At 38.9% G+C, this 16,629-nt stretch overlaps 1 protein-coding gene across 1 annotated transcript; it reads right to left on the minus strand.

Annotated features, from left to right (window-relative positions):
• Nucleotides 1-1,098: 1,098 nt before the first annotated feature.
• LOC145405470 (uncharacterized) lies at nt 1,099-8,245 on the minus strand. Its single transcript, XM_080276821.1, has 4 exons — nt 8,209-8,245; nt 5,733-5,828; nt 2,459-2,530; nt 1,099-2,283 (listed from the first exon to the last, which is right to left on the minus strand). Exons 2-4 carry the CDS (start codon nt 5,821-5,823, stop codon nt 1,475-1,477), a joined length of 972 nt encoding a protein of 323 aa, XP_080132947.1. The 5' UTR covers nt 5,824-5,828; nt 8,209-8,245; the 3' UTR covers nt 1,099-1,474.
• Between the last annotated feature and the right edge of the window lie 8,384 nt (nt 8,246-16,629).

Raw genomic sequence — 16,629 nt, forward strand, 5'->3', positions numbered from 1 at the left:
ATTGAGGTACATTTTTAGGTGAATAAAACTTTCTGGAAATAGTAACAACCAAATATAAACTGATGGGATTAATGAATGCAGTACCATCCCTCCACTTTGAAAGTCTACCCTGAACAGATTACAGTGGCATGTTATCAGCAAGAATAAACTAGTCAAACCTCCTCCAACACGAGCTTCTTGAACACAAAACTTGTGGATGCATGGTATCATACCTATGACCATAAATACACCCCAACCTTATTATTATTATTATTATTTTTTTTTACATTTATGGTCTGAATCATCCAGGCTGCGGAAAAAGAATAATATCACTGTGGGCTGTTGCACTGCCAGTTTACATCGATTACCACCATTTTTGTTCGTATACTTTTTTTTTTTTTTTTTTTTTGAGAGAGAGAGAGAGAGAGAGGCCCTTTTCTCTCATCTTCTTCATTACTGGTGAATTAACATTCCCAACCATCTGTTTTTGTCCTTGTGAAATGAAATTTTTCAAACTTTTATGAACATCTTCCATTCAACTAAATTCATCCCCAAACAGTCTAGCAGTATGTCCCTTTATTCTGACTTAGTCCTAGTCAAATATAAAGTCCACCTCCTTCACATACATCTATCCAGAATTCATAAATGTGTGTGCAAAATATGACACATACACCTAGGGAAGTTGTAATCAATGACTAATGAGGGTAGACTCATTAGACCAGGGTTAAGTGTTGATTGGGGAAGTACAGTATGCTGTTTATGAAGAGTTGTCACAAATTTACAGAATAAACGAGGCTCATAAGTTAATTATTACAGACTGTTTTGTTTTTCATATTTTTTCAGTCATAACTCTGCTTTGACTGTAAACAACCCCTGGTCGGGCATGCCAAGACACTACCCCATCCCATCGGCAACCAGTTGTTACTGCTAGTGTTGTATTTATATTTTGATAGGTGTCTAATGCAACAGGATTCTTGCCATAATTTGAACAAGAATTCTGTAATTTGCTGTTTGAGGGTTAACACATTTCAATGCTATATGCTATGTTCAGAGTAAAATTACAAATAGATGTTTTCTTATATATTACTGCTTAAAATTTTAAGAACTCCACAGTTAGAGAATTATGTTCACTAATGGAGCTCGACAATACTGTGAATATGTATGTGGAATTAAGTTACATTTTAGCCATCAAAATTTAATTTTGTAAACCATGACTCCCTTTCCACAAGATTTGGGAACGTAACTCCCATTTTCTTAGTCGAACACGATCCTTATTGAACATGCAACCTTCAGGAATGTACCTACTGCATTGGAGGGTTAATTGTACAAAGATGTCACTAGATCCAGGAGGCTAATGCCTTCACAATCAGTTTTAGCTTAACGTTAGTCTAAACGGACTAACTGCAGCCAACATACATACACTGCACATACACTCTCAGATTTACACTCACATGCATACAGTATCTCAAAGGTAAGCCATCCCTACAGACTAACACTACACACTCAGGGTAACAGACTGCAAAACCTGTAGCATCTGATTATATAGTGCCATGTTAATCTCATGTGAAGCTCTGAGGGACTCCAGAATTCTTTTCCTGTATGCTCGTCTCTGGTCCTCTTCCTCATCTAACCACTTTAGGATTGCATTTACATCTTCATCTGTCAAATCTCTAGGCTTATCTGCTTTGATGCTCTCCAGTATATTTCTTCTTGGCTTGTTGGTTTCAGTACTTAGGCTCACTATGGCCTCACTGTTGCTGTCTATAGCCTCGGCAATTTCTGCTCCAAAGCCAATGAGTTTATTCAGAATGTCTTTGTTGACTTGCGGTATCAACTCATCCTCCCGATCACCAATGCTGATACCTGTAAATGCTGTTTCAACAGTTTGTTTTTCAGTGGGTTTTGTTTTTCTACGCTTGATCTCTACAGAGGAGCTCTTCATTCCTGCACTCTTATCCATTTCAAGCTTTCTTTTGACTGCCATGTTTCCTGCCTTTGAGTTTGAGGTGGAAGGAGAAGCTCGGACAATAACGCTTGTGGTTGTAACCTTTCCTGATTTCTTTTTTTCATTTCGGCTTTTGCCCAGTATTGGAACTTTCTTTGGAGATGATTTTGAAGATTTGCTGCTTTTACTCCCTTTAGTTGAGGTGGCTTGTATTACACTCCTGGGTAGCTGTTGTAATATGACTCTAGGTTGCCCTGTTTTGCTGCTCTGAGCGAGTTTTGTAGGTGAGGCTGATTTGCTTGCTTTCTTGCTGGTCTGTTCAGTTGGTGGGGATTCAGGTTTCTCTTTCTTCACAGAACCTGAGAAGTTTGACACTGATGTATTTTTTATGATAACTTTTCACGTAGTATGAATCCCAAATTACCAACAACGTACCATAATTTTGCACATCATATTAAAGGTAGCTAACTAATATTTAATGCAACATCACAAACTAATGCATTTACAGTTACAGAATAATGTAAAGAAGCTCACCTTTGTTATCCATGTAACTCTTTAATTTTTCACTTAATTTGGGGGTTCTTCTGCTTCTGCGAGGCTCTCCATCTGCAATTAACACACAACTTAACAACCATCATCTCACTGTTGCCATCATCCATCCATCCATCATCCAATCCTACATTGCCCCATGAGAAGTGTAGGAGCCAATAAAGCAAAAAAAATATACCGGTATACAGGTATTTGGCCTCTTATCATGGATCTCCCTAAGCATATCTTTCCTAAGCTGAATAAAAATCATTACGCACAGCTGATGAGGGGACATGTTGCTTCTTTAGCATACATATATGCTATGTCTATGTTTAAAAACCACTGAATGTGACCAAACTATGATATGTAGGTCCATTCACCCAGTTGCAGCTTGAGCCATTTCCCTGCCTAGTCTCTCGGCCATAGGTCTCCACACAGGAACTCACTCTCTGTCTTTCTAGGTCTCGGGGTACTCTTCTCTTCGTATGCTCCTGTGACCCTCTCTGCCAGTCATTCTCTTTTTTCCTTGCAACGTATTCAAACACCTTAAACTACCAGTTTGTATCATCTTTTTGATATTTCTTATGACAAATGTTTTCCATCACACTATTCTTAATTCTGTCACTCAGTGAGACCCTACACATCCACCTCGGCATTTTCATTTCTGTGAGGAGCAGTCTGCTTAATCACATCTGGCATAGACCAGAATGAAATTTTAAAAGACGTGCCTTGGCTGTGAGGCTTATGAAGAGTCTTTGGTAACTGATACAGTCTGCAGACATCTCCTGTCAGTTGAACAAAACTGCAAGGTGTCAGCCAGAATAAATAAAAAAGACAGGCCCAGGCTGAATCGGTTATGGAGACTATTTCCAATCCCTAGAGGCGTGGAACAACTTACCCAAGCAAAGTAAAATTGGCATTTGACAGAAATAATCAAACAAACAGAAGACATGCCACAATTGAAGGGGTTAATCCTATAACACACACTGCTAATTATATAGTGTACAGTATTTTACACTCCTGACCGTCACAAGGAGCAATATCTGTTTCGCGAATGTAGATTTGCTCACTCTCTCTCTCTCTCTCTCTCCTTCTCAGTACTGAGTTTTGCACATTTAAATTTGATTCTTCCAACAAAAACCCATACCACTACCTTTAGAAAAGAGAACTATCTTTCTGGTTATATAAAAACCAGAAAGAAGCAAATGAAAGTTGGACTGAATGTTTTAATGTTTAAAAACATCCGGCTTCACATAAAATCAGTGCAAGATTTCACAAACTTGGAGTCAAACAAAGAAATATACTGTATTTTTATTTCTCTAAATACGAGGATTATCACAAGACTTCCTATGATGGTTTTGTAATTCTGATACACTACAAAGTGTTTTGCTACCACAAGTAGAAAGTATTGGAGTTTACCAGCACAGTTCATGAGACCACTTAACTACTGTAGACATTTAAATTTTACACATAGGATTACAGGCCAATAACCACACTAGCATGCATAAGTCTTTTCATCTGATGGCTGCTCTCCAATGTGTTGCAATTCTGAGCCATTTCCCCGTTCAGTTGTAATGTTTACATATTACCAGACCGAAGGTGTTAACTTCTTTGGCCTAAGTACATTACATATACGAGTATACAGTATGTGTTTTTTGTTCTTCCTGCCACCAAACAATTTTAGTTAGTTTACGAGACCCCTGCATCACTGAAGTGGCTTGAGACAGCTATTGTACATCTAACCCCTTCATTCAGAAAAGCCTATCCTTGTCTAAATAACACTGTCTGAAGAGTGAAAGAATAAACCAGTGAAATATGTTACTTGATTCCAAGGAGTACCCGGTAAGTGTGATTGTGCAGTGCATCCATAAATGCAAGGCCTGGGTTGGGGTGATGGGCTTTGTTTATGATGGAAGAGTTGAAGGAAAGATGGGACTGGAGTGTATTGGTGTTATGATGGTGAGGGGTAGAATGAGATGGTTTGGGCATGTGGAGAGGATGGAGGATGACAACTGAGTGCAAATTGTGAGAAGTGTGAATGTTGCAAGAGGCAGACCGAAAAAGACCTGGGGCAAGATCACAGAGTGTGACCTTAAGGATAAGGGACCGAATAGGGAGGCTGTCTGAGATTAAGCAGCATGGAAAGTCGCCATTAGGTGACCAAGGCCGATGCATGCAAGCATGCTGGAGCCTTTATATATGAAATGAAACGAAGTGTGGTGTAGTTGGTAAAATGTGTAGAGCTTTGACCACCATCACCACCACCATCATTATAATTACCACCATCACCATCATCACAGCTACCACCACCATCACAGTTACTGCCACCACCATCATCACAACTACCACCACCACCCCAACTACCAACCATTTTCTGTTGAATAAAATCATTTTCATAGCATCAGTGAAGTAAGAGACATCGGACTGTAGAACTGCAACCCCTCTCCCCAATCTCTCTCTGTGCGGAGACATGCAACTCTACAGAAATGCCTTGCTGCATTTTCCATGTAATATAAGATATGGAATATTATCAAAGAAAGATCACTACTTTTAAGGTACCTGAAGAGTTGTTCACAAAAATTAATAACCCCACCCATTAACTACGAATATACAGTACTGTATATCAGTCATTTGAGGCAGTTTTCAAAGTGCTTAGCCTTAACAATGAAGAGAAATGACCTACAATAGCAATCACCCAAACGTGCAGAATATAATAGTAATGTGGTATATGGTAGTGACCATCATCCACTCACAATGTAGTGCTGCCTGCTTCTTCCTTCACCTTTATCATGTTTTTGTGTGTCTACCCTTCTCTGTTCCTATTTCTCCCATCTTTCCTGTCACTTTTTATTGCTTCATTCATTCTCTGGTGATTTTACTGTGAGTGACAAGCTAAATGGTTTCCTGCAAGCTAGGAAACCATTTACAATGCTGGGTGGTAACCACCCACACGAGTTCCCTACATGTCAACAAGTGGGTTGGAGGAGGGTTAGTAACCCACCTTATAAAACTACTGATATTACAGCAAAAGAGAAACGGCCACCCTATATGGGATTATGGTGTTTGGCTAAAGATAGATAGATAGATGCTAGAAAACTGTGACCTGAAATACTATAGGCTAATAAGAGGTTTGGCTGACACGTTGCTGCTGTTCAAAAGGTTTCATTCATGTGTGTAGTATGTTACCTTTCCCATAATTGTGTTACTGGTACCTGAAAAATAATGTGCAATTTCATTGGTATTCTAAGAGTTTCAGTTATATAAGTATGTAATATGTTACCTTTGTCTTTCTCCACATTTTCCTCGCAGAGAAATTCATTTAGTTTAGCAGGAGGTTTAGCCTGCCTCTTACTCTTCCTTGGTGGACTCATATTACCTGCAAAATAAATGACACTCAGTTTAACACAAAAAATTAGTAAAGAATCATTTGTAATCAGCGGAAGTTTTAGGCAGCATTCAAACCACGTGAAAAATCATTAACCCTATCCATCCAATGGCATACTTTTAAAATGCAGTAGTGCGGATAGAAGCAGATTTTATTCTACCCAGGAAAGACCTCCCATATTAAAGATGATGAAGGTTACATCTGACCTCTCCAATTTGAAAGCATTCCCTAAGCTGAATAAAATCAACTGGTAGCATCAGGAAAAAAAATACAAAATGACATACCAGGTACCGGTACTGTAGGCTATTTGGGATGAGAGGGTTAATTACTCTTTACCACCTATCTCAAGAATATCAATCTCATACTGTATATATCATTCTTGCTACAGTACTGTATTACCATATGAGTTATTCAGCTTGAGAGAGACTTTCCTGAGCTGTATGGATCAGAAACAATCTCCATTAACTCTGCCAACCTGAGGATGTAAAATTTTTCGTATTATAGCCTACAGTACCGTATGTCAGACGATGGTATTGGGCACTAAAAAGGCATCCTCTAGTTGAAGAGGTTAAAATACTTCAACCACAGATGTTCAGAACATATAACCTGCCTAACATCTCTTCCTTACATGGACCTGTTTCATCTACTTATAACATACCATACTGTATTGATTAATCACCCAGAGTCTTCACGTTCAGCATTTAGCAGGGTTGGTGATTTATTTGTATTTTTTTTTTTTTTTTTTTTTTTTTTAGTTGATTTTTCTTTTTATTATATAGCTAATATTTCAAAAGCATTGTACTGAATACTGTTAACTTCATGTCCTATCCATCCACTGATTGTTCAGACTGAGAGCCACTGCCCAGAATTCAGATACATACCTGTTCAAGTCCTGTCTGTACACTACTGGTTAAGGCCGAGTTCCAGTGGTAATCAAGACAGCATGGTGTAGCAATTTTTAATGGCACCATTCTCCAAAATCTGTTAACTTAATGCTTAAGAGTCTGCATAAATGAATGCCAACACACACAACTATTATAAACATTCAGATTTTATTTTTGTTAACTTTTAGATTTAAAAAAAAAAAAAAAAAAAAAAAAAAAATCAATTATTTAATCAGTGCCAACTCTGGCATTTAGTTACTGCATTCTCTGATACTAACACTACATACAGGTCCAGGTCAACCTTGTTACAATACAGTATATGAACGGGTTACATTTTTGGAAAACCCATCAAATTATGATTCATTGCATCGAATTGTAGTGATTGTACAACTGAAATCAGCGACCATATAGACATATATATATATATATTTATAAATATTGGAAAATGGTGCTTCACAGGGAGTTATAGTGATTAAATAAGCAAAAATGGCAATCGTATATTGGAGGAGGGAGATAAAATGTTAAGATAATGCAAGTGAATGATTGAATGACAGTTGATCGTAAAACATGGCTAACCTACTCCTGGCACTGGTGTTGCTGTGCAACATAGGTGGAGCAGCTGTGGCTGTCACCTGGAGCCTTAGTTCCACATTCTTTACACCCCACAGTGCTTGATGATGATTGACTTACCAATCTAGCCTCATAACAGTCTATTTATAGCCTAATCCTTCATAAATCACCATCACCTAACAAAGTAATGTAACCTAACCCACTGGATCCTAAGTTAACCTAACTGTAATTAAGCCTAACCTAACTATGCCTAACTGTAATTAATAAATTAACCTAACCCAACCTAATTTGGGTACAATGTCAGTATCTTCCATTATGGCAGAAACAAACTAAGGTATGATTTAGGAATGTGATGATAATAACAGGGGAGAGAAAAATTCCACAGGGAAAGGGCAATTACTACCCTGAAAATAGAAAAGTACTGAAAACAAACTGGAGGAATATTAAATGAATGGGTCTGGTCTTTCTGCTGCTTAAAGTAATGCATACATTTGCCTGGGATTTACAAAGGAAATATTCCTAGTTCCGTGGTTGCCTCAACCTGCAAATTGTTCAAATAAAACTACCTACTACCGGTAGGCTGTTGTAACGGGTACGCTATGTAGGGTGATGGGACCCATGTTACAACACGAACAAAGCTGTCATTCTTTTTGTCACGCACAACTTTGGGCACAGAATTACGAACTTAAATGTTGTGATGTGAAAGGAATTTAATTAAAATGATGACATGCATTGAATATGAAATTCAAGTGTAATTACAATCTGCCACCAGAGCACGCGGGCACCTTCTCCATTCAGTTTCCCTTTCTTTGGTTAAATGATTATGACGTAAGGTTTCCTCTGTTACTAAACTTCTTCAAGGCACTATGTATAAACCAAATACACATAAACTGGCAAAAGTGCCGTAAATAGCTTACAGGGACACGAAGGAACACCACAATCCGGTTTGTTTTGGTCAGCTGACGCTGCAAATAACTTCGGGAAACGGACTGTTTTCTTTTTATGCTTGAATTGCTTATTGATTATTATTCCAACGAAAATATAACGCTTTAAAATTAGTTATGGGGATGAACATTCTACACTGTAACAATTAATTTGTAGTTATTCAGAAACTGCCCGGTAACAATACGGTACAATTTTGGAACATCGAATTCAAGTTCGCTGGTCTCGGCTGTAAGGAAATGCTACTTAGGAAGATTGATTGATTGATATTTTCTCATTTTTCTCGTAGCAGTATGCATTATCAGTGCCACAGCATTTTAAAAAATTGCCAAATAACAACTCTATCAAAGCTACTAAAACCGATTATGCAGACCAACCACTTTTTGTTGTATGTACAGTAGTTGCAACAATATTTCATTCAATTTGATATTGCTGATAAGGTGTTTAACCCAGAGCTGAGAGGAGCAACAACAGGATTTTAAATAATACCGAGAGTTCGGGGATATATAGTGATCTAACATGGACCAAAGTACAAAGGTTAATGGTGCCAAAATAAGAGAAATTTTGTCAAACTCAGCTGTGACCCGGGAAAAAAAAAAAAAAAAAAAAAAAAAAAAAAGACGTGGCAGATGCCAGTACATGCACGGCTCATATATGAGAGTGGTAGCGAACTGCGGCACGAGGCAGACAGGAGATAAATGGATGTTGATAGAAACTTAAGGAGGAGCGTTGTGACTACTTACGTGATTCTTTGGCAGAATATTCGCAACAGCCTAGAGCATATCATCATTGTCATGTAGCACTGAAGTAGTCGTTACACAGCCTGTGTTAAATAAAACTCACAACTGAGGACTTCAGTTTGGCTTGCATGACGGGGGAGGGGGGACTTGATACTCAAAATTGTCGAACTTGCAGGTGGAAAACTGCTGGAGCCACATGGCATCCAAACCCATCCACCTATCCGTCCACTACCCTACCTACCCATCCACCCATGGACTTTTCTCAGTATCCACTCATTCTTGCCACTCACCCAACCACCCTCCCACCACTCTGCCTGCCGATCCACCCACCCATGAACCTATACTTTCCCACTGCCCACTCATCTGTCCTTCCCACTCACCCACACTAGTCGGTTATTTTCATTTGAGAAGACAGGGCATCTCCCACAAAGTGAATGCTAAGTCGTGGTTGCATGAATTTCGATGAGCCTTGGTTATGAGACAGGAATGAATCTCCTTGATTACCAGGTAGTTTTATACTCGTCTGAATAGGCTACGCCTGGCCATCAACTTGGCAGAAAGAAGTTACGGACCTTTGGCAAATGAAATTAGACTATACCTCACTCCACCCAACCACCCTTACCCATCTGCTCAACTCTGTCCACCCATCTTGTCCACTCACCTCGATCGTTCACCTGTCCACCCGATCCGTTGCAATATTGATATGGTTGTAGTATAAAAGTAAAAACTTAACGGTAATTGACCTCCAAGCTCCACCATGATGATTAGTGAGGAACAGTTATAATTTTGGCCAATAAGGGCTTCACTCGCAGTTTTACATTTTTATTTCCATAGCGAACAAACACAGGGAGAGACAGGAGCGGATCCGTGAATATTTTTGAAGTGTTGCCCATATCATTTTCAGAGTAATGAGAATTCGAAATTCCATTGCTCAAAGTCAGCAAAGTAACATTTGTCAGCAAATATGGTTTACGAGGGGGAATGAACATAATAACCAATAAGATAAACATATATGTTCACTGTAGCCTACTGGATACTATCTTAATGTGATAATACCGGGGTGTTGCCAGGGCAGCTTGGACAACAACCCTGAATCCCCTCATGATATGCTTTCAAAAATATAGGTACCAAAACAAAAAGTATAAATATGGTTAGAATTGGATGGTGGAGCCAGGGTTTTGGTGGACTGAATGTGTGAATGATTTTGTCGCCCAGTTCGCATAGTAGCTTGACCCATTCACCCTCATCGTGAAGTGGGGAAAGAAAAGGGGGGGGGGGCATGGAGTCACATATTTGAATCGCACATTTCTCACAGGGAACTTGTCTAGTCTACAGTATTAACTTCTTTGTCCCTGACTATACATAGCACTGTCTCATTGTATTTTCCAGCCAGGAAGAGATACCCTATCAAATGTAATTGCGTTACATTCTCTATTACAAACCCTCGTAGAAAATGGGATATAAAGGGCTCACGGAATTAGATAGCTTGACTTATGACCGACAAATATTTTATGCACAAATATTTTATATGTCCACGGAAATGTGAGAGAGGATTTGACAAGTGGTAACATTGCATGGTAACAAAAGTACTCAGTAACAGCCTCTCAGCAAAGGACTTCGCTGACTAATTCCGATGTATTACATAACTCGTATGAGTGCGGGTCTTTAATATTCACGGAGTCATCAGTACTATTCATTTACAGTGTGCCCAAGATTAAATTAGATAAAACATGATTATACTTCTCAAAAATGCTGAGCTGAAAAAAAAAAAAAAAACTGGCAACTCTGATCCGTCGCCAAAATAAACAAGAGCAAGTGTTGCATTATCTACTTATCAACTAAGGTGCAAGTTGGCCAAGTGAAAGATACATGCCATCACATGCATTTATAGTTCAAGTGCAACCGTCAGTACAATGAAGTTAGCAGGGAGAATCTTACCTTTATTAGTAATAGCAGGTACAGTACAAAATTACTTTTGAGAGCAGTTGGTTAGGATAATATGGGGTATTTTTACAATTACATGGTCACACCTCATGATTGATTGGGTTGGATTAGAGTAGCTTAATAAGGGTAGGTCTGTAAGCATAGGTAGTCAATGGCCAGTAGGTTAATTATAAAATCGTCAGAATAGCCTTCACTGATCATAACTGCAAATTTGCCATATTCAGATCTACTAGTGTCATTCAGTATTGAATTTTATTGTGCATCATTTCATTTCACTTGCAAAGGTTCCAACGTGTTTGCAGGCTCTTGCTCATTAATTATAGTATTAGTGTTCTCAAAGTACAAGTCTAAGAAACTGCAGAAATGCATGATGCTGAAGTTAAACATAAATACAGTCAGATGAGCCTAACAGGGCTTACCCTAACCATAATGCTATAGCAACATTTGTCTAAGTCCTTAACTTTGTTTATCATATCAGTTATTAACTAGAATTTTTTATAAATTAATTATAGCATTTTGTAATTAAGTTTTTCTGTGTGTGTGAATGAGAGCTCTCCTAACTTAGTGGCAGATTGTAACCAAATATAAACTCTATGGTATGGTAGTCAATATAATAGGTTTCAGAAGTTATGAATATGTGTAATATTGATAGTACTAATTACAGAATCTTGTGAATATTACAAATGAAAACAGTTTAATGGGACTTACCCTAATAATTAAGGCAATATTCTTCAATCTTTACGTTAGTATCATGTAATTTCTGCAGAATTTGGGTGGTATGAATGAATTACGCTATGTTAATACTTATTCATTGTCATAAACTTTTCAGCATCTGTGAGTAGCATTGCTTGTAGATTCTTTCTGTTGAGATGTTTTTGTATTCATTATATTGAGAATTTTACTCAGTTGAGGGTAGATTTTCTGAGAGTGGAGAGGCTGTAGCTAGTCTAGTTTGTCAAACCCAGTTAAAAAGAAAAATAATGAAACTGGAGAAAACAGTAGTGTGAAAATTGTTTTGTCATCTGTCTGCAAAGTTTAAAACAATGGAAAATGGTGAACATGCTCCAAAATTTTGGTACTTTTTTTTTTTTTTTTTTTTTTTTTTTTTTCCAAACACGTCTTGTGGATACATTAAGGTTTTTCTGATGTTTTATGTGATTAATTTGATTTTGACTTACATTTCTCACAGAAATGCATCGTTTCCAAAATCAATGATCTATCTATCTATCTATTGCTAGACGCCTCAGTCCCGTTCGGGGTGGCCACAAACAAATTGTCTCCACGTCGTCCTGTCCCCCGCCATTTCACTGCCCCGCTCCCAACTCACACCCCTCTCTCTCATATACCTCTCCACCCCATCCTTCCATCTCATCCTTGGCCTCCCCCTCCCTCTTCCCCCCTCCACCTCACTCACATACACTCCCTTCGTCAGTCTTTCACCCTCCATCCTCTCCACATGGCCAAACCACCTCAGTGTATTCTTCCTAACGCTTCCTATCACATCCACATCCAATCAATGAAATCACAGGAAAAAAAAAAAGCAGGAAACTCTTGGGCTCCTAATTGCAAGGGGGGGGGGGGAATCTATGTCTCCTCAAACCTCCCCTCCATGATACTAACCATCCAAATTGCCACTCTGCCTGACCTTGAAATGTCACTTACCTTTAGGAGAGGGCACTGGTTCAGGTTCGTCAAGCAAGCAAGGAGTAAACATCTCTGGTGTTACATGATTCACGCATATTTTTTATGTATACAGTAAACCGTTCATAAGTCGAGCTATATAGAGCTCCGGCGTAGCTCAACCTACTGAATTTTTTTCCGACTAAGCCAACCGGAAATAATTGCTAAAAAACCTATACTGTATTACCCCCCCCTCCAATAACTGCAAATTATGTGATTGTTTATTAATGCTAAACTAAAGAAGCATTTATAAAGCAATAAAAATAAGCAATAAAAACAATTTGGTGCTTGTCATAGGCTAGGATAGGAGGTTGCACAGGTGGAGGGGTGCAAGTCACTTAATGATGTAAAGTTCTGCACTTATTTACATGACTTTACAATCAGTTAAACTAAAATGTAATGCTTGGAATATAATAAACTAAAATGTAGCTCTTGGAATATAAGAAACTAAAATGTAATCCTCTGATTAAACACTGTCACACCTCGGTCAGAGTTCGATTTGCCCAAAATTCCGCCCTCTACAGGGTCGATTTATCGAGGTTTTACTGTATTGTACTGTATCAATGCTGGCGTTTCCACTATTGCCATGGTATTTCTGAAAGATCTGATGTTGGAGAATATTGTTGCTACTGATGAGAGGAACCCAAACAAAACACTTGAACTGTGTAGCCTGTTTTTTTCCCATGAGTAAAAAAAAAAAAAAAAAAAAAAAAAAAAAAAAAAAAAAAAAAAATGTAAATGAATTCTGGAACATCATGCCAGCAGAAAATATCTGCCCTCTCTATATCATATGTGACTTCAATTTTTTTTTTTTTTTTTATTTTTTTTTTTTTTTTTTTGGTCAACACCAGACAGTTTTATTCAGCTTTGGGAAACTTCTCATGGTCAAGCTTACTATAAATTGGGAGAATTCTGACCTTACCTTGGAATAATTTTCGTTATTTGTTGATGGCTAGTGACCATCTTGGGGGGGGGGGAATACTTAGCTGAAACTTTCTTCTATTGACCCCTTTTCTTGTTTGAACACCCTGGCAGACAGAGGGGTTAGATACAACCTTCATTAACCCCTTCAGTACAGTACAAGATCTTTCCAATGCAAAACAAACTTATCCATAAGTATGGTTGTAAGAGTAAAGTAATTAAAAACAATGTACATGAATGAAGGGGTATAAGCTGTCATTCTTAACTCCATGATCCCAAAGGTGTAATGATAAAGTTTTATTATTATTTTTTTTTTTTCACCTCTTTGTAGTCCTCATGATGTTCTTTGTGTTATATTTAACCTCTTCATTATAATTCACCTATACTATTATTTATGTAGCTACCATCAGACTGTTTTATTTGACAGTTTCATTCAACTGTAGCGGAGAAAGGATTAACTTGGATAATTCATTTGTAACCATCCCTAACGGGATTAAGGCATCTGGCGATATGTAGATAGATAGATGACTTTGAAAAGACTTGTAAACTTGGTAAAATACTCTGAAGGTAGTAAGATTTAACTGAGAGTGATGTCACTGAACTGAAGTGTTAATGTAGCAGTTACCAGGCACATTGTCTGTAGCTGGTAATATCTATCTATCTATTGACAGATGCCTCAATCCCGTTTGGGGTGGCCACAAACAAATCGCCTCCAAGTCGCCCTGTCCCCCGCCATTTCACTGCCCTGCTCCCAACTCACACCCCCCTCTCTCATATACCTCTCCACCCCATCCCTCCATCTCATCCTCGGCCTCCCCCTCCCTCTTCCACCCTCCACCTCACTCACATACACTCTCTTCGTCAGTCTTTCACCCTCCATCCTCTCCACATGGCCAAACTACCTCACTGTGTTCCTCATAACGCTTCCTATCACATCCACATCAACACCACAGTGCTCCTTTATATCCTCATTCGTCAGCCTGTCTCTCCATGTGACTCCACAGGCTCCTCTTAAATAACTCATTTCCACCGCTCTCACTCTTGACTTGTGTCCTTCCAACAACATCCAAGCTTCACTTCCGTACTTTAGAGTTGGTATCACAATACTGTCATGTAGTAACTTTGTCACTTCCATGCTGTGGTAATATAATCACAGTTATCAAGAGCAATACTGTATTTGTATTCTTAATACTGTACTGTACTTGAATTACCAATTTGCCTGTGGGTAACACAGTATATATGTAGTATTATTTTACTAAGATGAGGATATTGAAGGTACCGTAATTTTATTGGGAAATTATGGGCTAAAATTTACATAATATGTGATGCATATCAGTAGTTCAAGGCCAATAATGCCCATGTTGTAACACAGCCTCTCACACCATGACACTCACTCAGGCCATGTGCCATATTCTCGCAACACAGTCCTTCAACATTACTTCAACAAAAGAGTTCTGGGAGTGCCTGGCTGAAGTGGTTGGTTTCCTGTGGTTCACCAGATTCTTGTCCAGGTGAGCCTGGTACCACAACATCAGCTAGAAAGCCAAGTAGTATTGCACTGTACCAGTATTATGACTGAAGTACAGGAAGCTGTCATGCTGTTGGGCCTTGCTTTTGTCAGACACTGAAACTAACAGATACCAGACTTTTTCTTCTTCTTCTTCTTCTTCTTGTCAGATTTAATCCAGTAAAAAAAAAAAAAAAAAAAAAAAAAAATCCATTGGTTTTCTCTTTATTTTTATTAGTGATGAGCTTCATTAGTACTGGTATACAAACACATTTTTCTATGCAGTTTTTATTGTATTGCTGTGTCCTGCATCATGTTGTGGTGCATACTAATGTATTGGACTCGTGTGGTTGCAGCAGGTTGTAGTAGTGTACAGTATATCCAGAAAAAGTCCAATAAAGATACTATATACTGTATTGAAATCTCACCTGTACTGTACAGTATTACACTAACGCTTTTATCAAACTGAGTTTCTCCCCAGTTGTTCTGATGTAGCGAGTATGTAATATGTATAGTATCCTCCGTAGGCTAGGCTATAAGAAACCTTTTTTTTTTTTTTTTTTTTTTTTTTTTTTTTGAGGGGAAGGGAATTCAGTCCATAGTAAATTTTTGTACATAAAAACTACATACAGGCATTAAAGATACATTGGTACATATTATACAGTACAGCAGATTTGCATGTTTCTCCCAGTTTGGAGTAACTGGTACCAGTTACTGAAAACAGTAAACTCAATTTTCCATCGTTGCAATATCCGGCACTATTGGCTCGGCTCTGGTAAAGCAAAATCTGGTGAAATTATGTAACATCCAGTGCCAAAATGGGAAATAACCAGGGCTCTATGCAATATCCAGCGGTGAGGCTTATCAGCTGGCTTGTATGTGGTAGCCATCCGGCTCCCAGGGAAAACCCCGCTACATGTTAGCCAATGAGAAAGCCCGCAATGCACCAGCCCATCAGAATTTGTTGCAGAAATGGCCCATCTGGCTTGCCCAGCCTACCGTCTCGCTTTTGTTCTTGCCTGTGGATTTCACATAGTAAAGACATGTCTGTGTACTCTGCTCTTCTGACCAAGCAGTGGCAGAACCTTAGTGCTCTGACTTACTTTGTGGCCTCCTATGTCACGCTCGTTGTTGTTTTAAAGCTTGTGACCTCTCAGAGCTTTGTATGTTTGTGCTCTATTGTGATTCTGAAATTACTGTACACGTAGTTAGGTAATTACTACCACTGGGCTACATGGGATTAAGTGCACTGTACTATACTGCATGGTGTACAACTCTACCCTCCATTGATGCCAACACCAGGTGAGTACATAGTACATTATGTACCATTTTACTGTACTGTATCAGTGCTATCTATCTATCTATCTATTGCCAGACGCCTCAATCCCGTTTGGGGTGGCCACAAACAAATCGCCTCCAAGTCGCCCTGTCCCCCACCATTTCACTGCCCTGCCCCCAACTCACACCCCCCTCTCTCATATCTCTCTCCACCCCATCCCTCCATCTCATCCTCGGCCTCCCCCTCCCTCTTTCCCCCTCCACCTCACTCACATACACTCTCTTCGTCAGTCTTTCACCCTCCATCCTCTCCACATGGCCAAACC

This window comes from Coenobita brevimanus, chromosome 67 (genome assembly GCF_032717465.1).
Source record: "Coenobita brevimanus isolate Jiangsu-jjx chromosome 67, ASM3271746v2, whole genome shotgun sequence".
NCBI lineage: Eukaryota > Metazoa > Arthropoda > Malacostraca > Decapoda > Coenobitidae > Coenobita > Coenobita brevimanus.